General features: G+C 40.9%; 1 protein-coding gene across 1 annotated transcript in view; it reads right to left on the minus strand.

Moving 5' to 3' along the window:
• Positions 1-26,318, minus strand: part of MAGI2 (membrane associated guanylate kinase, WW and PDZ domain containing 2) — a 748,620-nt gene that overhangs the window by 320,354 nt on the left and 401,948 nt on the right. Inside the window, exon 3 of the mRNA XM_063134211.1 lies at positions 13,081-13,200. Within this exon, the coding sequence (XP_062990281.1) occupies positions 13,081-13,200 (120 nt within the window). The remainder of the gene's footprint in view (positions 1-13,080; positions 13,201-26,318) is intronic.

The following is a 26,318-nucleotide window of genomic DNA, read 5'->3' on the forward strand; positions in this document are numbered from 1 at the left end:
CATTGGGGCCCATGACACATCTACACCAAGCAGGATATAACACTATGAAAGTGGTATGAAAGCAGTATATGGTATGTGACAGTCCCAACAGTTGTCAGTGCACTTCAATACCACTATAAAGCAGTAGTGTGTCTCCTGCCTCTTATATACCGCTTTCATAGTGGAATATCTTGCTTGGTGTAGATGAGCCCTATGTCGTTATATACATAGCTTTTACTTTTGAAATAGTCTTTTTAAACTTTTAAATTAATAAATTAGAATAAAGACAAGGAAAATTAATTACAGCCAAAATAGAATATAGCACATTCTCCTTCAAAGGCTCATTCTTCTGGCTTTATTGAAACACTTTAAATCTCCCTTCATCATTGGTGCCAAAATAGGAAATATATTGCTATAGTGAGTTGACTTTCTAGGGTTCATTTTTTTCTGGTTTGTTTATTAAAATATTTTAAAACCTCCCTTCATTGATACTGATACCAGATGGTATACAAATATAATTAAAATAATACACAATGTAATAAGAACATCCAAAACACATCAGCATAATACAAACAAAAACGGCAGCAAGCGCAAAAGAACAGGTTCTGATAATTCTTATAAAAACAGGATGAACTATTCCATAGTGCCTTCCCACATTAATTGCCTCTGGATTGGTTCATATAATCCAGGAGTGGGAAATCTGTGGTCCTTCAGATGTTATTCAACTGCAACTCCTGACATCTTTCACCATTGACTATGCTGTCTAGGACTAACGGGAGACCGACAACATCTGGAGGGCCACAAGTTGCTCACCCCTGATGTAATCCAAAGTGTGCAACAAATTCAATATCAACTGCAGCTGCCAGTGTCATGAAGCTGTGATCTGGTTTATCTAACTGTTGGATCCATTTTCAGCTCCCAGTAAGGTATATGTCTCCCTTCACCCAAACCTAAGAGACAGAGGGATGCTATACAACAGCAGGTGAGTGCCCTCTGACTAAACCAACCTTTAGTCCAGATGATTTAATTAATAGTCAGTGAAATACAATCCACATAAAGAACTACTCAATTGGTCTGATTGAACAATTGGATGCTTCATCAGTCTCTAATTGATGTTTATTTAATAATAATAACAACAATAATAACAACAACAACAATAACACATTTATTTGTTACCCGCCTCTCTCTCTGGATTGAGGTGGGGTACAACACAAATAAAATCACCATAAAATACATACAACTAATTCAAACGTTTAAAACCAGTGCAACATTAAAAGCAGCACACCATTAAAAAAGGCATCTTAAAATTTAACTGGGTAGGCTTGCCGGAAGAGATCAGTCTTTATGGCTTTCTTAAATTCTGGAAGACTGTTAAGTTGATGAATCTCTCCCGGCAATGTTTCAATGCAGAGAAGTGGGAAGAATGGAATGGATTCTCTCAGACCCATCAGATAGATTGCTGAGCAGAATATGTATAGTGACCAACAGCAAATTCTCAAGATGTCAACGTAGCAGCCCAATGTAACAAGGTGAGTTGGGTAAATGGCATACAGTAACAGATTTGGTAACTGGCACAGTGAAGATTGTTGAATGCTTCTGCTACACTGAATTGTATTTATGTGGTGGTTGCCTCGAACTAGGTTTTAAATATCCATATTTGAAGTGACTGGATCCACACTCGGAAGTTTTGCTGTTCATTAACTGTGTTTTGCTCTTGTGGTTCAGCTATTAATTTTTGTGGTATGTTTTCTTACCTTCAAAAGACATTCTTTAGGCACTCCAGAAACTTGTTACAGCTTCTGAAGAAAGCAATTTTTAAATATCCATTATGAATATGAAACATGCTGAAGTTTCCCCAAGGGAAATGCTAACTTCTCTAGTAAAATCTTAAACAATAAGAGGTGTGTGGATGTCAAGTTTCTCAATCTTGCTCCTGAAGTGAGAATTATTCCCTAAAGGCTGAATACGTTGTATTTCTATTTAGTAAGATATTATGAAGAACAACCTAATCTTTTTTTGGGGGGGGGGATAACACATTTCTGAGTATCATATTTGGGAGATAGGAAGGAAGCATGATATTGATTCTACTCTTTTTAAAACATCTTCAAACATCTTGAGCAGTTTGAAAGGAAGGGACCATGTAATGTAAAGATGTTAATACCCAGCAGACAAACCGTGGTAGGAAAGACTTAGCTGATGCTGTGTGTAAATTAGGAATGGCCCAAGATATTTTGCTAACTGAGACAAAGGACTATTCCATGTACAGAAGCAGTTGGATCGTATGTTGGCGCTGGCAATGGGACTGCCACCGAACAGCCACGTGAAGCAGTTGGTTCACTCTGCCTAATGGCAGGGCCAGTGCTAGAGTAAATTAAATATCAATAAAACTGCTCTTGGCCATTTTCTTTAACTGGGGCCACAGCTAGACCTAAGGTTTATCCTGGGATCATCCAGGGTTCGCCCCTGCCTGAGCACTGGATGCCCTGTGTGTCACTTAGAGGAACAGGTTTGACCCCTGGACGATCCAGGGATAAACCTTAGGTCTAGCTATGGCCTAAGTCAAAAAGACAGCATTTTCAGATAGCAGTAATTTTAAGTTATAAATTATAACTAGTTCACTTTTAAACTGGACTGAATTGTATTATGCTGTCAGTGCACATCCATTGCAGCTGGCTCTCTCACAGCACAATCCTATGCACGTCTACACAGAAGTAAGCCCCATTAAGTTTAATGGGCTTTAGTGCCTGCTAATTGTGTATAGGATTGCAGCCTAAATCTTATTTCTGTCTATTTTGCATCGTCAAGGCTATGCAAATTGACTACTAAAACATAACAGCAGTTTTGCAAATTAACTGCTAAAACCTAACAGCACTTTTAAAAGCAAGTTTCCTTATATACTCTTCCCTCCCACACCCTGCAAATTCTTCTTTGCAAGCAAGAATATTATTTTTATTCAATGAGATAACCTACATTTTTATTACAAATACCCGAAGTGATGTCCATTAAAATATAAAACCACGCCAATAAAACAGGAAAAACAACAATAAAATAGAATACAACAGCCGCCGCCGCAATCATTAATGACCCAAAGTCTAGGCATAACAGAAAAGGCAAAATGTCAGAAGATGCATGGATAAAAAGAGAAGTGGTGGAAATCAGGGCCTGGGTTTCATGATGGTGGCCTTACAGCATTGGAGGCCTGCTTCAGGTTTCATATTCATGCACTGCTGCAGGGGCTCCTCTGTGGTGAGGAAGGCACAATGTTCAGGGAGGCGCAGGATCCATAGCCTTCCTCCTCCCAGCACCTGGGCTGTTTGGATGAAGATTGATCTACATCTGATTGGTGAGGGTGGCTGCATCCCCAGTAACTGTGTCCTAACATGGCTTGGAATAGAGGGAAGCACAGGACGTGCTTCCCCCTTTTTTCCTGGTTGTTCCCTGCAGATGGGTTTGGAAGGGAGACGTCTTGTTCTGATGTCCTCCTCTAATATCCCACTCCATAGATCCGTACGCAACAGCAGGAGGTATGCACCTGCACATGAGAACACATTACTGGTGTTCAGTCTGGGTTGCTCGAGGCAAGAGAAGTCCCGAAGAACACATCCAAAAATGTTTCTGAAATACTGCTATAATAAATGTGGTACTTTGGGGCATGTAACACAGTGAATGCTACCCTAGTTGCTGTAACCACACAGCATAGTCAATGAGGTCTGCCTGGCACCGACATTATTATCTTTTCAGCGCCAGATCAAGACTTTTCTCTTCTCCCAGACATTTAGCAATATGAAATGAGGCTGGGCCTGTTTTTTAGGCACATATTTATTAAAGTTGTTAATGGGCCTATTCAGAAGACACCTTAAACCTCGGCTTTAACCATGGTGGTTAAGCCAGAAAGCCAGGCCATGTTCAGAAGACAACTTAAACCATGGCTTTAACCACAGTGAATAAGGCTTTTTGCTTTATTCACCATGATTAAAGCCATAGTTTAAGGTGTCTTCTGAGTGGTTTTAAATGTGGTTTTAACTGTATGTGTATATTGTATGTTTTTGTGGTTTTTAATTTTTGTATATTGTTTTTAAGTGTCTTAATATTATGTAAACCAACCAGAGAGCTATGGCTATGGGGCAGTATACAAATGCAATAAAACAACAACAATAACATATCTTGTTCTCACCACCATTGCCCTGGGGTTCAGATTCCCACCTTGTCAGTAAGGCCAGGGAGTTGTCCAGTAGGACAGGGAACAAGGTTTTCAGCTAACCTGAGCAGAATGAGGTGTCGCATCAATGACTGCTCTGTACCGAGTGAGATGCTTAAAGCTGCTCCTTCTGCTCCAGCCCTTCCTGGGCTCCTAAGCACATTCCTCTTCCTGAATAGGACTCTAGCATGGGAACCCCCATGCTGCCTTCGGCCCCTTCTGCTCAGACTTGCCACCACCTCTGCTCCTTCATAGGTCTCATCTCGGTCCACCAAGCAAGACAACCTGTGCACTCCTTGGACTGTTGATATTGGGAGCTCACTGGGTTAGAACAGGGAACCATTAGTTTCATGTGAACTGCAGTTTGGAACATTCTCCTAGCAGTGAAGTATTCTCAATCTCTGGACTGGGCCTTCCCAAGTTGGTCATCCCCTTTCTCCCAGACGGGAAGGACCATACAAAGTGGGTTGGGACCATGTCTGAACAACAAGTTCTTCCTGGTTGTTCTATGTTCTTTAGCTCTGACACCCAGCTTTCTGGCTTGGACTCTTGGGTTCGACTCTGGTTCCCACCTCCTGGCTCACCTCCAACAGCAGCCTATGGTTCAGCCTTGAGGGTGGTTGGTCAGGAATGTCTTTTTAGCCGTTCTCTCATTTATTCTCCCGTGACCCTACAGCCCATAAAATCTGGCACTGTGTTGTGAAACATCCTATATCTCTCACATGGCACATACATGCATTCAGCTTAATGAAGGATTCCCACACAGTTACTTCAGAAACTCCTTTCATAATGCTAGGGCCTTATGTCAAGATAATCCTTTTCTACAATTCCCCAGGCCCCTATCAATGCAACCTGGATGACTTTTGCATTTTCCTCTGAACTTATAAAAATCTTTCTGGAAACAACAGCTTGGAATTAAAGAAAGAACACCAAAACCACAACAGAAATGGGCGAGAGCTCTGAGGAGATATTTCTTCATCTTTCTCTCTGGGTGGCAAGTACCAACATCAGGGATATAATATAGAACAGCCTCCAACAACCTTATGCTCTCTAGAAAGGAATGATGGGACTTGTAGTCCAACACACCTGAAGGGCACCAGGTTGGAGAAGGATGATACAGAAGACGTTATAATGCTGCCTTCAATTTTTAAGGTTTCCACTGCAGCAGAATTGATATAGACAAAGAAATCGAGAACGGGTGAAAAAATACTGTGTCTCTCTGAACTCCCTGAGCCCAATTATCAAGTCTTGCAATGTTGAAGAACTTTCAAGGCAGCTGTAAAATATAATTGTGAACAGGCAGGGAACTGTCCTAATGATCCACTTATGATCCACTGGCTTCCATTAGAAAATATTTGGGTGTGTGGGTGTGTGCACGTGCACGTTTGATTCTACCTCACTGCAGATAAAAATGATACTAATTTCAACATCAAAAAAGATATTTAATGGAAGACAACATTTTCAAGAGTTTTGATGGCAAAATTAACACTAAAAACTTTGATATAAAATTGGGTGAATTAGATGATTCAAAATAACTTGGATGGATTATCCAATTCAGACTTTTCCATTACAGCTGTGCAGAGAAATTTCAGAACCCAGACAAACATAATACAATAATTATGATAGAAAAACTTCATTTTCATATTTATCATTTCTATGTGCATATAGTCAGCTGTAGAGATGGGCAAAAACCGTCTGGAGCACTTATCACCATCATTATCATTATTACTTTTTCCTCTGAAATTTAACCTGAGGAGGACACCATTCCATTTGCCTAGCATTTTGCTTTAGCCAAAACTTGGTAACTACCTAAAGCTGTGACTCCACTGCAAGAAATATCACAAACCTTTTTTCATTTCTCAAGTTCTGTCCCTCAAAAAATTGACTCAACGTTTCATCTGAGCAGAAGCCTCCACATTGCCACTGGATTTCAAATCAACTGACATTTTCTAGCAAACCTGTGTATCCTGTATGCCATACTTTAGGAGAGAGGTGTTGAACCTCTTTCATCTGGAAGGCCGAATTCCATTTCAGAGAAGCTTTTGGGGGCCACATTCCAGTCATGGAGAAGCTGAAGGCAAAGTGGGTGGAGCCAAAGAAATACCAGCATGTTTTAGCTCAAAGCTTTCACGGCCAGTAACTAAGCCTTAGAAGAAGTATTTTGGTCTTTTACACTGGGGGAAAAATGGCACAAAAGCCAGGAAAGTGCCTAAACTTTTGGGTAACCCAGAGGATAGGATTGGGACCCCAATGGGGTTAGATTTGGCCCCAGGGACTGATATTCCACACCCTTGCTTAGGGGGTCAACCTGGCCTGCACCTGCTGACCCAAATGTGGAGATTTCATAAAGGGTCTCCAAAGGGAAAATAACTGGCTGGCAGACTACTCCAGAGGGTTGGGGGGTGGTCACACTTTGCTTCCTTCTTAAAATGGGCCAGTACAGAAAACAAAATCTAGTTACTGATCAGAACCACACAGGTCTCCCTTGTGATTTTAAAATAAAATGCCAAACGGATTATAAATGTAGCAGACTCAATGGCTGGAATTCACCAAGGCAAGGTCCACTAGTGCTCATTAATCAAGCAGGTGTTTTGTTTTGTTTTGGGGTCACCTGTCTTGTACTGCAGCTTCAACATTCTATTTTTGTTCTGCGCTTCAATGCCTAAAGAAGAACGCTTCATTGAAAACATCCCTGCACTATTTCAGATGAGTCGTTGATCCAATAAAAGGTGCCATTTCTCTTGCCCTGCACTTTTGATCATCAATTTTAACAGCAAATGAAGTAATTCTCTGGTCCAATTGAAAACCAGTAACTAAAGACAGGCACATTTTTAACTTTCAGTGAAACACCACAGCAAGTAGTTAGATCCACAGATGAAATGCACATTGAACGTTACTTTGCCTCAGTTTATAATCCAGTTACACAATTTGTCATGAAACCCAGAGCCAAAATCAGGGGCTCACTTCCCATTGGCACATACTGTTGCATGTCTTACTCCAGGGAAAATATTTAAGTTTAGATTTCATTTCGAACTACTGCTGCACTGGGACATAATACATTGGGCTGGTACGCATGACACAAACCCACTGAGGGTTATTTAACCCATTGTGAGGCTGTAGTGCTTGTGGGGTGCATGTGGCCACCATCTTGCATACCAACCCCCTGCTAGAACAGACTGTGTTTGTTTAACCCTTGCATATCGCATGCTTGCCAGGTTTGCAAGACACAGCAACCTCCAAGCAGGGGCCAGAAATGCAAAGTGGCTCATGGAGGCATCGGAACTTATCATAGGTTGACTGTGCCATGTCATGTGAACCAGGTCATTCTGAACTTTTCTTGGATAATGTTGTGTTTCTCTAAACTTCTTGCCTTCTTGGGATACAATAATGCAGCCTGCTAAGTAATCCACAAATCTTTATTTAAGCAATAAACATATCTTCTTACTTGAAGAGAGACTAATCTCTAGGAACTTGCCCCTAGGCAAAACTGTGTAAACTAAGAGAGACAGTTGTCCTTTCAAGAAGAATGGAAAGCCCTTTCCCAAGATGCGTTAACTTCAGAGAGACTAGTTCTGAGGCAGCTTCTGATGGGACGCCAGCTTAGCCGACTTTCTCTTGCCTTCTTTTAGCTCCACCCGTTTTAGTCTGCGGCGTACTCTAGGATCGGCTAGCCTCTCCGCACTCTTTCAGTCGGAAGAATGTTGGCTTCCCACTGACTGTGTATTGTTTGCCCTTGACGAGATAAGCTCTGCACAGAGTTCACCACCAGCTGGGGAAGAGCCAGTGAGAGCTTTCTCCCCACTGGTACAGGCTCGGCTGTTTCTGGTGCCGACTCCTCTACTTCAGCGTCTGATTCTGATTGATCACCTGAAACACCTTCTTCTAACCTAGGGGGAGCAGGGCTAGACATGACAGATAAGCTCCACTTAAATGAATAGGAGCTCCACAAAGATACTAGTGTGTTCTTGTGAAGCTCCCATCAATTTTAGTGAATATCCCGCAGAAGTGTTTCTGGTGAATTGTGACCATTCTGTCCAACCCCTGTACATGTTTGACTAGTAAAGCACTTGAGGACTGCTGAGACTACAAGGCCCTTTTAGTAATATGTCGATAGCGTTCTAATTGAATTAAGCTCTTTTCATGCCTCAAAGCTTAAGAGAAAAATATCTTGTTAAGATGTAGAGATACAGAATGCCAATTATTAAGGCAATCAATATTTATACAGTAGGTAAAATTCACCTCAGGCAGGTTTGGGAACCATCTGTCAAATAATCTTTAAATTGCTAAAGTTTAAAAATACACGCACGATATTGGAGAAAGTCATCTTTGCAATTTGATAATACAAACAAGATTGACAAGTTTTCTCTCTCAAGGGAAGGGAAAAACCGACGAAAGGATAATTAATTTTTTTATTTATTTATTTTAGTTCAGAATATGAATACACCCTGAGCAAATAACAAACTGAATACATAGATGTCTGTCATGACTGCTACAAGTGCCAAAGATGGGCATGATCCAACTACTGCTAACTACTCTGAATTCCCACTGATTCGAATCAAAGAGAATTAAACACATATTTAATGCTCCCATTGAGACCAATGGTGCTTAAAAGCAGGGCTGTGGAATCGGCACATAAAACCTCCGACTCCTTTATTCATGACACCTCCGACTCTGACTCCTTTAATTATATATCGATATAGGAAACAAATTTCCTATATATTTCCTACATCGACTGCAAGCACACAACTTTTTAGAACCCTAACCTGTTAAAGCTCGGGTCTAAAGGCTATAGCTAAGACATTCTGGTTTTTTAAATTTTATTTATTAAAGAAGCCCAAAAATGAAAACAATGAGGTTATATTTTTATTTATTTATTTAATTGCATTTATATCGCCCCATAGCCGAAGTTCTCTGGGTGGTTTATCAAAAGACTATAGAGTATAAAGTAATAGGATATGAAACTATAAAAGAAAATCAGGAACAACTTTCTCTACTAGTTAAAAAACGTAAAGTATATACTTTGATATCAAAGTCAAAACTACAAAAAAGTAAAAAAAACAATTGAACACCTAAAACAACTTAACAAATGACCATTTTAAAAGAAATGAACTCAATTAGGTACATAAGTAACATAAAACTTTTTCGAGATTAAAGTATCATTTGAATATAAAATTCAAGTGAATATACATATTGCAACTCTATATACAATTTAAATTTATTAGGAGTCGGAGTCGGTACATTTTTACTGACTCCAACTCCGACTCCAGTAACCCAAGTATTGTTTCTGACTCCAACTCTATGACTACGACTCCACAGCCCTGCTTAAAAGTTTAACAGTGACTGCATGGTGGCTTAACAACATACAAGTTGTTTGGTTTACAAACTGGATCTTATCAGCACTTATCAAAGAAACCAGCAATAAGAAACCATTGTGTTTCAAGGCCCCTCATATTTGAAGGAACGCCTCCTCCCATATGTACCTTAAGATCATCCACAGGTGTCCTTCTCCGTGAGCCCCTGCCAAAGGAAGCGTGGCAGGTGGCTACTAGGAGGAGGGCTTTCTCCGCTGTGGCACCCCGGCTGTGGAACGAGCTCCCCAGAGAGGTCCGCCTGGTGCCTACACTGTATTCTTTTCATCGCCAGCTGAAGACCTTTTTATTTTCTCAGTATTTTAACATCTAAATTTAAACTTTGCTGTTTTAATTCTGTATTTTAATCCTATATCAATTTCTGCTGTGTGGTTTTATCCTGGTTGTACTTTTTATATTGTATTTTGTATTTGGGTTTTCAGCTTGTTAGACGTTTTATTATGTTCCTAATGGTTTTAATTGTTGTGAACCGCCCAGAGAGCTTCGGCTATTGGGCGGTACAAAAATGTAATAAATAAATAAATAATAAATAACAGATTTTAAAAGCAGCCATTCTTGCGTTATTTGTTTAAAGTGACAAGCATGTTTCTCTGGGTTAATGAGCAAACAAGGTTAAGAAAGTGGTTCTTAAAACTGGTATTTAGCTGTGGCCACAGGTGCAGACACAGTGGCCTAGGTTGACCACATTAGGAACCTCCCAATCCCTGAAACTTCATAAACAGGATGTATTGAGTTTGTTAGTGAACAAAAATATGGACTTCACAGAGTTCCAAAATGCTGCTAAATGCTGTGTAGCCTAACGCAGTGAGTAGATTTTTGCAGGCTTCAGCTAACAAGAGCAGGCCTCATTCTGTGGATGGGCCTCTCATAGTTATGTCACCTTTTTTTTCATAGAGTCTTATCTTGGGATGAACTGGGAGGTTTTCACTCCTAACCAGGCCAATTATTTTCCCAGCTTAGATATTTTGGGAACCTGCGAGAGGGATCCCCCCTCCTTCTTCTGAGAGAGGGGGAGGGATGTAGCCTGTCAGCTCCTGAGAGAGAAGCAGGCACCTAGCAGGAAAGCCTCTAAGATCCAAGGCACAAGCTTCATGCTTTGGCTTTGCTCCAGGAGGAACTGCACAACCAGCCTGGAGAACCTGCTGTGGCTCAACGGGACGGCTTCTGTCTATTGTGGGGGCCCTGATAGACACCCAGCTATGACAGCTTGATTAGCTGGAAGGAGGTGTGAACTTTCTTTGCAAGTGTGTGTTCTGCATCCATTTCCCATCAATAAATTGTCATCTTTTTGCACAAGTGGTTTGTTTCATCTTGCTAACCAAAAGAACCTGATTGATGACTTGGACCTGGCAGAACCAGAATACAGAGCATTAGAGAGAACATGGCCATGCTTGCAGCTCCTGCAAATTACTGTCTCCCCTTTCCTAAATGTGCTGCGGGTTGTGGCAAACCCCTGTGTTCTGATGTAGCTCAACAGTGTCTGCTAGAGCATCTGGTAAGTTGGCACCAAAATAGGACACCTGAATAGACTCATCTTATCTCTTTGTTCCCCAATATGCATCCAAAACCTTAAGCTCTTTTTTTGAATAGGGTAACTGGTTCTAACTGGATGACCTCTTTGATATATAAATTTAGAGTCATTAGGACAGTGGGTCCAGACACTATATTATTTTCTGGCTAGACATCAGAAAAGCAGTCTATTGCATGGTTGGACAAAACACCAGTCTCCACTAAGGGGGCGGCTTTTACTGAAGTTGAATTCCCATAAAAGTAGGAGTTTGCTCACAACTCAGTAGCCATCCATATATCATCAGCCTCTCTCCAATGAACTCTGCATACCCTAATGCTAACAGAAGGGTTTACTCAAGAAGTAATGAGATTGACTTTGAATTTTATTTGTGTGTGTGTGAGAAAGAGAGAGATCGTTGTCTTCCTTGCTTTTTTCCCTCCCCCCCACATAAACTCCCTTTTATACTTCGACATATTTATATTCTGACTCCCCCCCCCACCGTCCCAGAATAATGCTGTTAAGAAAATACACTCAGCTTCCATATACCCCTAGAGGCAAGCAAACAATAAAACTGAAGCCTATATTACTCTTTCAAAGACAAATAAAATCATACTGTCACCCAAAATATTACACTTGTGCAAAATGTACATGACTTTAATGTACAGCTCACAAACCTATAACATCAAGGTATAAGCTGTCAAAAAAATAAAAAGCCTCAGGCATGATATATTGTATAACACTATTTATTCAAGTTTCTTTCTTAGACACAAGATAGCAACAAGTGACAATAAGGAAATTAAAATAAATGGGAACTCTTTGCTTCAATTTTTATTGACATGAAAATGTATTTATTTTTCAATGGGTAGCCTGTGCTGATTGGGTAAGAAGGAAGTACTATTCAATCCAGGCTATCTATAACACCTGTAATGAAATTGTTTTGGTAGAGCAGCTTCAGATATAACTTTAGATTTGTTCTCCTTCACTAAAACGGAATTCAGGAAAAAGGGGTTTCCAAAACAAGTCTAGATTGTACAAATGTGCTTGTCCAAAGGCACCTGTCGTATAAAAAATATTAACCTTTATATAATTCTGTTCCAATGTTAATTTCCAAATTCTATTGCACTTTCAACAAGCATCTAGTTTATACCATCTTGCAGTGACTTTCTGCATATTTTGATGCCATTCCTATTCCAGTAGAATGCAACATCCATCTATTTCACGCCCATGTTTTTTATGATCTTGAACAAGGTTGACGAGGTGAATCAACAGTAACCCGGGGGGCATCATTAAACTGTCAGCTCTTCACCTCCCAAGCAGATATTTTTACATCTACATATCACTGAAATTCCCTGTCTCCTTGCACCGGGGTAGTTAAGATGACAGATTCCCCCCCCCCCCCCCATTTCCTTTTCAAAATATGGCAAAAAACCCTACACCGTATTATAAAGTTTTCTCTCCTGGCTTTAAAAGTGCTGGTTCAGCTTCCAGTGAACACTGATAAACTGCAGGACCAGCGATAATGTGTAAGAAGGTGCAATGGAGCTCTGTGAGTGTGCACGTGTGTGTGTGTGTGTGTGTTTGTGTGGTGGTGAAGGAGGGGAACTGTCCACCCCAATAGAGCATTTTCATTCACAACCTCTGTCCTGGAAATGTGCTGAATGAACAAGTCAGGTATTTGATATAATGAGCGAAAACTCATCCCAAACAATTACGAAGTAGGATGCTGTTCAGCTGCGTGACACCCTAACTTTGCAGGTTGGTGATTGGTTTAGCAATCACTTGTCATTCCCTCTTCGCTGCAATCGGTTTGATGAAACATTCCAATTACAATGAACCCATTTATGCCTCGCTTTTTCAAAGGAAAAAAGCCCAACTTTCACAACTGCCATTTGGCTCTAAATAAATTTAAGAGAATGGCTACCATGACACGTTCTAATGGGATGTCCTACTAAAGTTTTAGAAAATGGGAAGCAGGAAATTACTGAAAAAAATAAAGGAAGACTTCACAGTATGAATAAACTTACCTTCATATGTTCCACTTTCTAAAAGAGCACCACTTTTCTCTAGTTCCATAAAATCTTCAACAGTGATGAAAATATAATCCACACCAGGGACTTCCCCCTCCTTATGAGGCCTTGTAGTGCCTAATTTGAAAGAACACAAAACAAATACTGCTGTTAGGCACAGTAATGGGCATTTGGTATTTGGAAGACTTTCATTTTAGGTTTGATTTATTTCATGGTTTCATAAAAAGGAACTGGGTGGGTGGGTGGTGCTAACAGAAACGTTTTTGCTCAATGAAACTTGCAGAACTTCATATGTGAGGCACCGCTCCAAAATCTTTTAGATGGGGAGCAGTATATAAATACTGTAAATAAATAAATAATAAAACAAATGCTGTTGGAGGTGCAGTACAATGATCTAAACATGCCCCCATTCAGAAGACACCTTAAAGCACGGCTTTCACCATGGTGGTTCAGCCAGAAAGCCTTACTCACCATGGTTAAAGCCATGGTTTAAGGTGTCTTCTGAACACAGCCTGGTTTTCTGGCTTAACCACCATGGTTAAAGCTGTGGTTGAAGGGGTCTTCTGAACGGGGCCATTAAGATGGTCTAAAAAAACCTGTATAGGGTCTAGGGAAGAGTCACAGGTCAGTGGTAGAGCACACACTTGCCATGCAGAAGGCCTCCGGTTCAACCCCTACATCTCCAAGTAGGGCTGGGGGAAAAACTTGTCTGAAACCCTGGAGAGATGCTACCAGTCAGTCTTGTAGACAATAGTGAAATAGATCAGCTTTCCACAATCCTCCAGATGTTTTGAACGTCAACTCCCAGTCCCAACCAGAATGGCCCTTGATCAGGAATTCTTGGAATTTGGATGGCACAAGATTTGGAATGACTGAGCTAGACTGTCTCAATACACAGCAGTTTCCTATGCTTAATGAATTAGTATGAGTATAGCCTACTTAGTCAAAGCTATTCCTAACCCATTTTGTGTTCCATTTTAAATCAGCATTCTACTTTCTTAAATAACTACAGCCTTAAAGCTGGCATTGCACCCAATCATGATTACTGCTCAGTTGCTCTGGTCCCCTGGAGCAACTGAGGCAGGTGGTTTCAATAGCACTCATGTCTCCTGCTGAAAATATACAGATATATGAAGCAATTGGTACACCACTGTTATTTTATTTTCCTTTCTTTTCTTTATTTAAAACATTTATACCTTATTCTCAAGGTGGCTTACAGATCAATAAAAACAAGACAGTCCCTGCCCTCAGGCTTAAAATCTAAAAAGACATAACACAAAAGGAAAGAGGCATGGGGAGGGGAAAGGAACACAATAGCATGGAAGCATCAATAACATGGAGGCATCAATAACATAGAGGCTAGTGGGTGGTATAAAAATAATTTTATTTATTTATTTATTTATTTTATTACATTTTTATACTGCCCAATAGCTGAAGCTCTCTGGGCGGGTCACAAAAAATAAAACCATAATAAAACAACCAATAGTCTAAAAACACAAATACAAAATACAGTATAAAAAGCACAACCAGGCTAAAACCATGCAGCAGAAATTGATATAAGATTAAAATACAGAATTAGAACAGTAAAATTTAAATTTAAGTTAAAAATTAAGTGTTAAAATACTGAGAGAATAAAAAGGTCTTCAGCTGGCGACGGAAGGAGTACAGTGTAGGCGCCAGGCGGACCTCTCTGGGGAGCTCGTTCCACAGCCGGGGTGCCACAGCGGAGAAAGCCTGGTTTCTTAGTATAAATTCTTAGTATGATGTGAATTTTTAATGAGTGGCTGTATTGAATATGTAATACTACCACGGATGTAATGCATCCAGGAATAAGAAGAGGAAAAAAGCAAAGAAGGGAATTCCTGAACTGCTACCATACCAACTTAAGCCACTTTTGACCATGGGCGTGCTAGCCTGAACATGATCTGCCCATCCCAGCTCAACCTCTGGTCATCTTAGTTGAGACAGCAGATTTATTTCAGGATCAGGCTGACAGTGTATGTAGGCAGCAAGTTATTCACTATTCCTCCCCTTAAGTGTGTAATGAAATATTTCCTGCCATTATACTAACAAACGCATTAAGGCTACTTGGACTGTCTACTAGATATGTGACATGGTGAAGCCAATATCTCCACTGATTGGAAGAATCAGTTGCTGCAATGAGTGACTCAATTTTGACAAATAATGGCATATCCTGCCTTTGTTATGGCTACCCAAAATGACACTACACAATTTAAAACACTGCTATTATTCAAAATTAAAGCAATCTCTCTCTAAAACATGTAGTTTGGATCTTTTGCAGAAGGACTTCCTAACTCTAATGCTGCTACAGGTACTACTCAGAGCAATTAAAGGACACTAAGGGCATGTCTACACCAGCCCTATATCCCAGGATCATCCTGGGATTGTTACTGTGCATCCAAATGCCACACAGGGGATCCCGGGAGCAGACAGGGACGATCCCTCCATTTTCCTGGGATAACCCGTAGGTGTAGAAAGGGTCGAAGGTTCCAGGTAGGCTACCTCACAATAAAGACCTCAGTAAATCACTAAGGGCCATGACTCAAATGCTCAGAGATGGCCTTACCATTACGCAGGCAGATGTGCCTGCATCTAGAGGCAGATCGGGAACAGCAGTAAAGTGCTCTACTCTCCCTGCCCAGCCGCTACCTCCCTGGGTGGGTGCTCTGGAGAGCCCCGCCAGCTGCTCTCCCACTGTGGCATTTGCCACAGCAAATGATAAACTGGTAGGGCTCTCAAGAGCATCCTGCTGGGTGCACCGCCACCAGCTACTGCTTCCTTTTACCATGGGTGTTAGCCGCTGTGACATCCAGCACCCACCCAACCCACCCAACTTCGTAGTTGGCTAGCCACTTTGTAACTTGCTCAGGCAGCCATTTTGGCTGCCAGCTACTCCTGCCTTGTGCTCCGGCTGTGGGGCTGCCATGAGAGGTTGGCTGAAGAGGTCAAACGAGGAAGTGAGGGATTGGCTGGCCAGCCCAACCGAGTAGGCCAGCAGAGTGAGCAGGTGGATGGACAGCGGAACTGTCACCTCTCTTGGGCCGGGCCTGCAAATGCTTTTAAATACTGTGAAATTTCCCCAGCTGGCGAGAAATTCAATAGTGTCCATTTGCCTTTGAATAGAGTGCACTTTGGAGTGCACTGTGGAATGGCCTGCCGGAGGAGACTCATCAACTTAATAGTCTTTTAGCATTTAAGAAAGCTATAAAGACTGATCTATTCCGGCAGGCCTATCCAGTGGAATTTTAGGATGTTTTTAGGATTTTAATAATGTAAACTATGTTTTTAATTCAGTTTTATGTATTTTATACATATTGTTGTTCCACGCCTCGATCCAAACGGAGAGGCAGGTAAGAAATATTATTATTATTATTATTATTATTATTATTATTATTATTATTATTATTATTATATTTGTGTTCTTTACAAAGAGAGAAGCAGAGCCTAGAAGAAACAACAACACCTATATAAAATGAGGGCCATTTCCTGGTAAATAAGGTGAAGTATAAGTTCAATAAATAAATCAACAAACAGGCAGCTACTCTGCAAACCTGGCATCAGATGCCCAGAAAGCTCCCCTGCCCCATTTAGCGAACTTTAGCAATGGGATCAGCTTCAAATTCAAACTGCTCAAAGGGCTTGTTTCTCAAATAAGGCAGTGCAGAGCATGTGTCCCAGATGACATCCTGTAGGTAAATTGCCCATTCAGGAAAAACGCACACATCCACAGTTGCTCAGAAATGTGAAGGCTCTTTTGTGTGGCTGACTACCCATCAGAAAAAATCATAGTGATAGACCTATTCATGGTAATCAAGACTGACAAACTCACAACTATATAGAATACACACACTCACACAGACACACGAACACTTGCGATTTAGCATCTTAATTGAATTTGCACAGCCCTGGTGGGTGCAAAAATATGCCTAAAAGTCTGGCCACTGTCTTTTAAAGTGCCAAATAAGATGGGCGGTGCGGTTTCAGTGCCAAACAGAGTTCCTTGTCCCTTCTTGTGATGACTAGGAAAAGCTAAATGCCTCGTGCAGATTTGCGTAATTGATCCTGATGGAGGAATTCAGCTCCCTTTGGCTCAGAATTTGTGTTACCTTGATGCAGAATTGATTTATTTATTTGTAACAGCAGAGAACACACACATCCCTGAGTGGGCTACGAGGGAAGGGGTCATTTTGATCTAAAGGCAGCGTCTGCACCTCTTACAGATTGCCATGTTAGGATAAGGAAGCAGAGGCTAAAGGACAAGCGCAGCACGGGAAATTCCACACTGATACTGTCTCTTCCAGCATGCACACTGTGCCTAGGGCACTGTATCATTAACAGATAAGAGCCAGCAGGTACTGGTCTGTAGCAGTTGGAGCTAACCCTAGCAAAACTGATAATCCAGATATGACCTAGAAGATTTCTAATGACAGTGATTGCTTGTTATGGATCATCCTGATTAGTAGATCAGTATAATATCATGAATGTAATAATGTTACGTATGTACAGCGGAGTTATTCCAGGAGCATCTCAGGACACTTAGATATGAGATATAAACCATTGGCTGTAGCAGAAGGAGAGATGGAAACAGATCAACTCCCCTGAAAGACCAATTCCATCAGGCTCCTCCTTTCCTGAACCATGTGGTCATTATAATAACATTGTGCCTTTAAGAACGGTGCTTGTTTTTCTCTTCCCTTCTCCTCACTTTTTCCTTCTGTGTTGTGCCTTTTAGACTGTAAGCATGAGAGAAGGGAATGTTTGACTGAAGAGAGGAGAAAAATGCTATAAATAAATAAATAAATAACTGCTTAAACCAGGGTGTGGAATTTATGCCCCCACCCAAGTGTTGTTGAATTCCAACAACCAGTAGCCCCAGCCAACATGCCCAATGGGAAGGGATGATGAGAACTGTAGTCCAACATCTGGAGTGCTGCAGGTACCCCATCCCTGGTTTAAACCAACATGGTTGTGCTTAAATTGAACTATTGCCTTCAAAACTGTAGCCATTTGGGATATATTTTCAGACCCTACACAATGAATGAGCCCTGGGTACCCCATCCCCTTTGCTAAATACAGAGTTCCAGGCTGACATGACAGGTGCTATTCATAAGGGTCTAGATTAGTATGCCGTGCATATTATTGGTGCTCTATACTTCATTATCATAAAATTTATGGTCCTGCATAAAATCTTTTTAGGCTGAAATAATTTGGGGTCAAGCTGTCTGATCCTGATGACTTCCTCCTGTAGTGCCCTGACACAACAGTTTCTATGAGGTCAACTGGGGCATTGCTGTTTTTCCAGGCTAGAGGGGGGCCTTGTCCTCAAAAGACTTTTCTTGTTTTTTGCCACTTGGAAATTGCTTGTTTGGGATGTACTCCCAACCAGCTTGAATCATATGCTCAATTTGCTGACACCATGACAGTCCTTGGGCTCTCTGTGTGGCAGATGGGAAGCAGGAAGGCATGCATACGGGAGAGCTGTATAATTCATACGCCTTTTGTTTTTTAGCTCTTTCTACAGCGTTTAGAATGTGGGAATTGAGGCGACCCTTCAAATACAGGTACAGGAAATATCCTAGTTCCCAGTAGAGATAAACAGAAAGTGTGGAGGGGTTGGGGGCTTGTGCCTGCTGGCCCCATCCCCAATCTCCACACATTCAGTGGAAGGCCTCACAGGAAGAAAAAGTTATGACCAGTTCTGCATCTCACAAAAGTTCTGCATCTCACATTTGAGACCACATGTGAGATGCAGCACCAATGAGTCTGAGCTGTGAACTGACAAATAGCCAAATTTAGTTCTCATTTCAGCCGCAAATTTTCTAAGTGGCCTAAGCAGCAAGCTACTATTACCTCACTGTCAGCCCCATACCTACAGCAGGGATGTTATGAGAAATAATACATGTGGAATATTTTGAACACTGGAGACGCAACAGCTGGATTATATATTTCCAGAAATGGAGGAATCAAACCCTTCCTCCTTACTTGCTCCGAGCAACTCCTGGTGAAACCTGAAACTACCACATCAATTACTAGACTCTTATTCAAATATCTGCAGACTTCCTCCCAGTTCCATCTCAAACTGTGATCATGCAGACACCATAACTTTAAGTTCCAGTCAGTCCTGGCTCTATTTTGCTCCCTCACCCAACCCTAACCTGAAGATCTTGAATGCCTTGAATATTTCTGGTGACCTTTTGGTTGGCCTAATAAAAGTATTCGGCTCATATAGATAATGCACAAATCACCATTACAATCAAATAGATATAGTTAGCTGATAAGGCAAAGGAAGTTGAAAGCAAATATCGTTAGAAGATGTAAGCATTTTATATTTTTCCAAGCAAAGGGCAATATTTTGTGTCTGGAATAATATGATGTCCCCTCACACCCCCGAAGTTTGCATATTAATTGCTCAAATGTTACAGAAAAGTATTGAACAGTTCACATGTAATGCCAATTCATGTGTTATTTAACCTATGAAATGGTAGGAGTGACCATGAGAGAGCATGTTGCCTCTGGCACATTCCTCACTTTCACTTTCAGTAAAACAACCTACGATCGATCTTTAACTTCGTAGGTTGTGAGCATGACTTCCAAACCCAGATACTGCTCTCTGAACCCAGACATCCAAATCTGGACACCCAAACACCAGACAAATAGTAGGTTAACTCTGGGCTTTTTAACCCCTAAGCCACCCAGAGTATCCAGGTTCAGATATCAAACTCCTAACCTACAAACATAGGGGTTATTGTAGGTTGTTTAATGAAAGCAGAAGCATGCCAGAGGCTGCATGCTTGCTCACTCCTGCTTGTGCCCAACAATTCATGGATTAAATAACTCATGGGTTCTCTTTATGTGTGAACCAGGTCCATGGCTATTTTCAGTGAAGTAACCCTATGCTATCTTGTGAGCTTTTTTAAAAAAACTGTATGTATTTATTTAATCCTTTGGATACCTTGCAAATTCCACTCTCCTATGCTGGAGTACCCATCTAGAGGCAAAGAGATCTGTGTTTTGAGGATGGAAAATCACACCATGCAACTGCTCAAGTAAAACTAGAGACATGCTTTGAGTAACCATATGTATTATATGGTGTCATTTCCATTTGGAGGGCAAAATAAACTATTAATGTAAAGCAAAGTCTTATAAAAATTATCTTTCATTCAGTTTAAAGCAAGATGGACTGAAATGAATCTCCCAAGTATATGATGTTCCACGGTTTTTCTGGTGAATGCATGTTCAGCAACTGAAGCAGCTTGTACATGATGTATGCAAGGCTTATCACACCTTAATGTAGCCAGAGGGCTCCTGCAGAATTGGATTGCTAATCTTTAATAAACATCAGATGAGAGACCTTAAAATGACCTTGCATACACCTTGCCACAGCAAATCTTAACAATATTTAATGAGCTCTTTTTGTTCGCTCTGCCACTTTACATTGGGATAATATTGCCACAAGGAATAAAACTGTTAGAGAATTTCCATCCACTTCCCTTCAGAGGTACATAAAACACAGAAATTCTACATTCGTCTTGCTCTTCTAAACTCCCAGATGGCACAAACACTGAACATCGTTTTCAAGGAAGTTGATTTTATATGTATTACAAGGTGGGAAGCGCCATGGTGTTTATGATACCTATTCAGAGCTGCAAAGTAAAACACGCCACCATAAACGTTTAGAAATCCTTCTCCAGCCAAGAGTTACAATGAGAAAAAGGGCTACATTCCTACCATTTGTCATGACACCAGCATGTTAAGGCTATAGATACACTGGCATGTCAATGTTGCCTCCATGGCATCATGTCCCAAGCAGCATCCTTGCACACTCATGAAGGTGATCACACTGAGGTCACTGCACGTACGAACTGGGTTTTAGGGAGCAATATGCTGGAAGAGTACTATGTATCAAGGTCAACCAAAACATTTTAAGCATAGGTATAGGTATACATATGCTTACAATGTTTTGGTTGACCCTGATAACTCCAGTCTTTCTTAGGGATGTATGAAAAAAAATCATGGAAATGAAATTCTGCAGAATGCCCCATACAGCTGGAAGATTTGGGGAAGGGCCATGGCTCACACAGTGGCACATGCTTTGGATGCAAAAGGTTCCAGGTTTAATTCCTGGCATCTCCAGGTAAGAACATAACATAAGAACAGCCATGATGAATCAGACCAAAAGTCCACCTGGTCCAGCATTTTGTTCTCACACTGGCCAACCAGCTGCCTGTGGGAAGCCCACAAGCAGGACATGCATGCAATATCAAGAGCCATTGCAAGGGAGCATAGACCATGCTCACCAAGATTGACCGATGGTCTGATCTGTATAAAGTATCACATTTACTTGTTTGCAAAAATGTTTCCATATACGTAGTTCCAAACTGGTATCGCTTAGCATCATTACAATTCAGATCAGCTGAGGCACTAGCTTCATATTATAAAATGTTGGATATTTTCATAACACAATAAGAGGGGCTGGATCCAAAGTTGTGCTCTCATGTGTGGAAATCAACTCACAAAGAGGGGGTCGGATCCAGGATTTGCCTTCCATGAGAGGAAGGGGCCTTCTGTGAGAAGGAGAGCTCTGCTCGCAGAAGGTCCCTTTGCCAGATTTTGAGGAATCCCTCTTCTACTCCACATCCCAGCTCACCCCATTGAGCAGGGTCTCCTGAATCTTTGTAAAGCATTCTCAGGGTACTGTAAAGTCTGTCATGGGAAGGAGGTGGCAGGGAAATCCATTTCCATCAGGGGCGTTGATCCGGCATAAATCTAGATGCAACTCTGGCTGTTTTACAACTTGCATTAAAGTGCATGAGGAAAGGAAACCGAATCCAAAGATCTCCTTCTGCATGTACAAGTGGGAAAATGAGAACTACAGAACCTAGATATTATAGCACTGCATATGCTGTACTGTTTTACTAGTGTGTCTGCAAGCATTTGTGGAGCGGTGCTAATGGTAATGATTTCCCTTCCATTTATGGTTCTTGGATGCAGCCCCATGACTTGCACACTAGCAATCAGAGTGTTAATTGAGCCATCTTTGTCCTCTTGGCAAACTCCCAATTCTATCCACAATGCATCTACTCTCAAGAACAGCTCTGACCGAGGATTAAACCCACCTACAAAGGAGTTCATTCTTAGCTCTGTTCCTAACCTATAAAACATCTTTTTTTCTCATTATCTTTGCCAAGAGTGCCTTTTTCAAGATGTTAATAATCATATTCACAGGGTTAAAAAAAACACCCACTCCTTAATAGTAGAGGTGTAAATTGCTTGGAAATTATGGGCATTTTAACATTTAAGAGCCACATAGAGGTTAGGAGTTTAACTGCTTAAGGCATTCCTCAGTGTTTATCAAGTGAAAGATGAAAAGGAAAGAAGTTACCTTTGAATTTTACCGAACTCCAAATTGTCCTCCCAAAAGTATGTCTAATGTATGTGATTCAGGAAAGCTAACAACAACCCCCCGTAAGCCAGAGAGCTTCTTTTATTGAAACTCACGGGTGCCCCTGAAGATCCTTCCATAAAGTTTTCATCTCTAAGGTTCATTTCACAATATATATTTTTAAAAAAGCAATGCGGAAAAGCAAGATATCAGATATTGCTAAAGACAGCTAGGGAAGGGCTGCCTTTGTTCCATATTGGAAGATAAGGGTAAGCAAGAAGTAATGCTTCTCTCTTTGCCCAAATGCAGGGTGAGGAGATAACTAGAAGGAGGGACCTAAAGCATAGATAGTGCTTTGAAATATTTTAAACCAGATATATATATATATATATATATATATATATATATATATATGTTTTGCTGCCTTCTGGCAGTCCCCATCTAGCGAAACTGATCTATCTTATTGATTTTAACAGAAAAGCTAAGCAGATCCTTAAATCTCCCTCACAAAAAGGGTATCCCTTTTTGGATGAAAGATTAAACTATGGTTTAGCATTATGTGCATGAGCAGCAGCAAATATCAGGCTAGCACACTCCCCACTCTCCTTCTTCCTTCAGTGTGGCAACAAAGAGCTTCCTATTTTAAACTAACTGGAGTTTCTTCTTACATCTGAATTCAGGGGAACTCTAGTTGGTTCAAACCTACGGGATGAATCTGACCCCAATCTGGCTCTCCAGAGTTCCCCCAATTGTTTTGTTGTTTTCCAGTATTTACAGTTTTCTCCAATTCTAAAAGATTGAAATGCTTCTCTGAAGCCTTAGATACTGACAGTAAGACCTTTAAGCTAAAATATGATGGAATTTTTGGCTCTGCCATTGTACCTATGGCCCCACTCACCACTGGAATGTGGACGCTGTGAGCTTCTTAAAAAATGGAACTAGGCCCTCAGGCTGAAAGAGATTCAATACCCCGGTTTAAACTATGGTGTGTTCAAACAAGCTACAGTCAACTCAGGGTTTATGATCCTGGCTTGTTATCATACCATAGTTTACTAATCAGAATTCTCCTGGGTTCAAATGTAAAGGGGAGGTCTGGTTAGTTTAAAAGCAGGAGTGGATGTTTCCGATCTCTTGGTGGCCACCCCAGGGGAAATGGGGGAAGAGGAGATCCTTGATTCTTTTCAGGCACATAACACTAAGCTATTGTTTAGTGTTATGTCTGAAATAAGCCAGGATTTTACTTGAACAGTACTTTACCTTAGGTATTTTTTAGCTTGGCACCAGTTTAATTTGTGGCCCTTATTGTATTACACATTGCATTGTGTACTTTGGATGGCTGTACAGTTTATAATTGTGGAATTTCCTCGTGAGGGAGGTGAGGTTGGCTCCTTCATTACTGTGTTTCGGATAGCCAGATATTTTGTTCTGTTAGGCTTTAATGTTCTCTCATTTTAATTTTAGGCCTTAGCTAGACCTACCTTTTATTCCACGATGGAGGAGGAAAGATCCTGCAATGTGATTATCGTGAGATCCCTCCTCCATTTACATGTGAGGCGCAATGACCTCAGGAGGAGAGGCATCACGCCCACCATATTTTTTTTAAAGCAACAGGCGTGCACAAGTGCCGAAAGGTTAAGTTTTTTTTAAAAAAAATAACTTAATTTCCCTGCTGCCCTCCCTACCCTCGATGGACGCAGCACTCCTGAGGAGTGCTGCGCCCTGTGTGTGGCTCCCGGCGAGGAATCACGTGGAGCCGGGTCAACCCACGGCAACGGGCCACACGTTCCACAGTCTCGGGCTCAAACTGGGACCGCGGAAAAACCGGGCCCAAAGCGTAGGGCTCTATCCCGGGGCAAGGGAGGGATGATCCCTCCCTCATCCCAGGATCCCCTGTCATGTGGATGCACAGGGATGATGTGAACATTTTGTGATGTGAACATTGTTAAATTGTATTTTTATTCTATATATCAAGCCAGGCACTATTCGGCGAAGAGTGCAATCCATAAATGTAATAAATTAATAAATATAGTTTAAAGAAAGAAAGAAAGAAATGATTGCTTTGCCCAAAATGGTCCCTGAGGGCCCTCTTTCCACACAATGCAATGTTAAAAGACATGTATATAAGCTGGGACAGATATGTGAGAAATTCATCACAATGATTCTGAAGTTTTAGGTAGTCCGAGAGTGTTGATGAAGGAGCAAAATTCACAAAGAATAAATCTATGCTGTGTGCTAGACTCAGCCTTACCTGTGGTTCTGCTATGATTTCATTGCTGCTTCCCTTCAGTTAAAGTAGGGTGACCATATTTTGGAAACCAAAAAGGAGGACAACATGGTCGCCCCCAAGGGGGCGTGTCCAGTACCAAGGGGGCGTGCCCACCTGAACATAGCCTTGGTCACATGTCTGATTTTACAGCACATATTTAAGACAAATCTGTTCTACATAACATCTTAGCCAAATCCTATCATAGTACAAAGTTTCATCTCTTTTACTTTAAAAATGACGGTTTTAAAAATAATAATTTTAAAACCTCAATTTCTAAAAAATTCCTAAAAAAATCAATGGATAAACGGATCTGTTTCAAATTTGGTGTGGCTAAAGCTCTACTTAAATCCTTTCATAGTGCAAAGTTTCATCTCTTTATCTTTAAAAATGACGATTTAAAAAATAATAATTTTAAAACCTCAAGTTTTAAAAAATTCCTAAAAAATCAATTGATTAACGGATCTGTTTCAAATTTGGTATGACTAAAGCCCTTCCTAAGAGCTACCATTGTACCAAGTTTCATGTCTTTATCTTAATGACAGAGTTATAAGCATTTTTGTTAATTCCCATTAGAGCTGCTCTTTGAAAAACATCCGGATTTCCCCTCCCCCTCCCGGATTTGCCATCAAAAACCCGGCCAAATCTGGGCAAATCTGGTCATATGGTCACCCTAGTTAAAGCAACTGATAAAATCTAGACATTATTCATGGGGTTATCCGGTGTTCCTGAGATTTACGCGAGATGGAAAACAGCACATAGTAACATCGCTGGAGCAGGGATTGGAGCTGCTGAGAAGTCTGGGGTTGGATAGTGATATTTCACCTCAGCAAGAAGAAGGAGAAGGAGAAGGTCCAGGCCCAAGTGGGGAATAAAGCGTTAATAAGAAGGAGATAACAATAATAAAAAATGAGTAAAGGGCTTGCCGTATTAGAACTGTGGGCTTCATCACACACACCCTTAGGGTTGGTTGACCATGACCAGGGTGTTACACCCACAAAGCAGAGGAGGGGGGACAGGGATATTAGAAAGAGAGGAAAAGTCCTCTGAAGAGCTACTTTATTTATTTATTTATTTATTGCATTTCTATATCGCCCAATAGCTGAAGCTCTCTGGGCGATACACAAAAATTAAAACCATAAAATACAACTTAAATATAAAATTTAAACCACAATATAAAACCACAATGTGAAAATACAAACAAAATAAAACCAAGCAGCAATGTGGAGATTTAACATACAGATTTAAAATAGCAAGTTAAAAGACTAGGATGGCAAAATGTTAAAATAATGGGAAAATAAAAAGATTTTTACCAGGTGTCAGAAAGAGTGTAACGTAGGTGCCAGGTGAACCTCTCTGCTGATTCCACATCCGGGGTGCCACAGCAGAAAGGTCCTCCTACGTAGCAAGACCTGCAATTGTGCACACTTGTGCGAGATTGCTAATAAAAATTAAAATAAAATAAATTATGGAATAACGGGCTCAAGTTACAGGAAGCCAGATTCCGGCTGGACATCAGGAAAAATTTCCTGACTGTTAGAGCAGTACGACAATGGAACCAGTGACCTA

This window comes from Elgaria multicarinata, chromosome 9, assembly GCF_023053635.1.
Source record: "Elgaria multicarinata webbii isolate HBS135686 ecotype San Diego chromosome 9, rElgMul1.1.pri, whole genome shotgun sequence".
Taxonomy (NCBI): domain Eukaryota; kingdom Metazoa; phylum Chordata; class Lepidosauria; order Squamata; family Anguidae; genus Elgaria; species Elgaria multicarinata.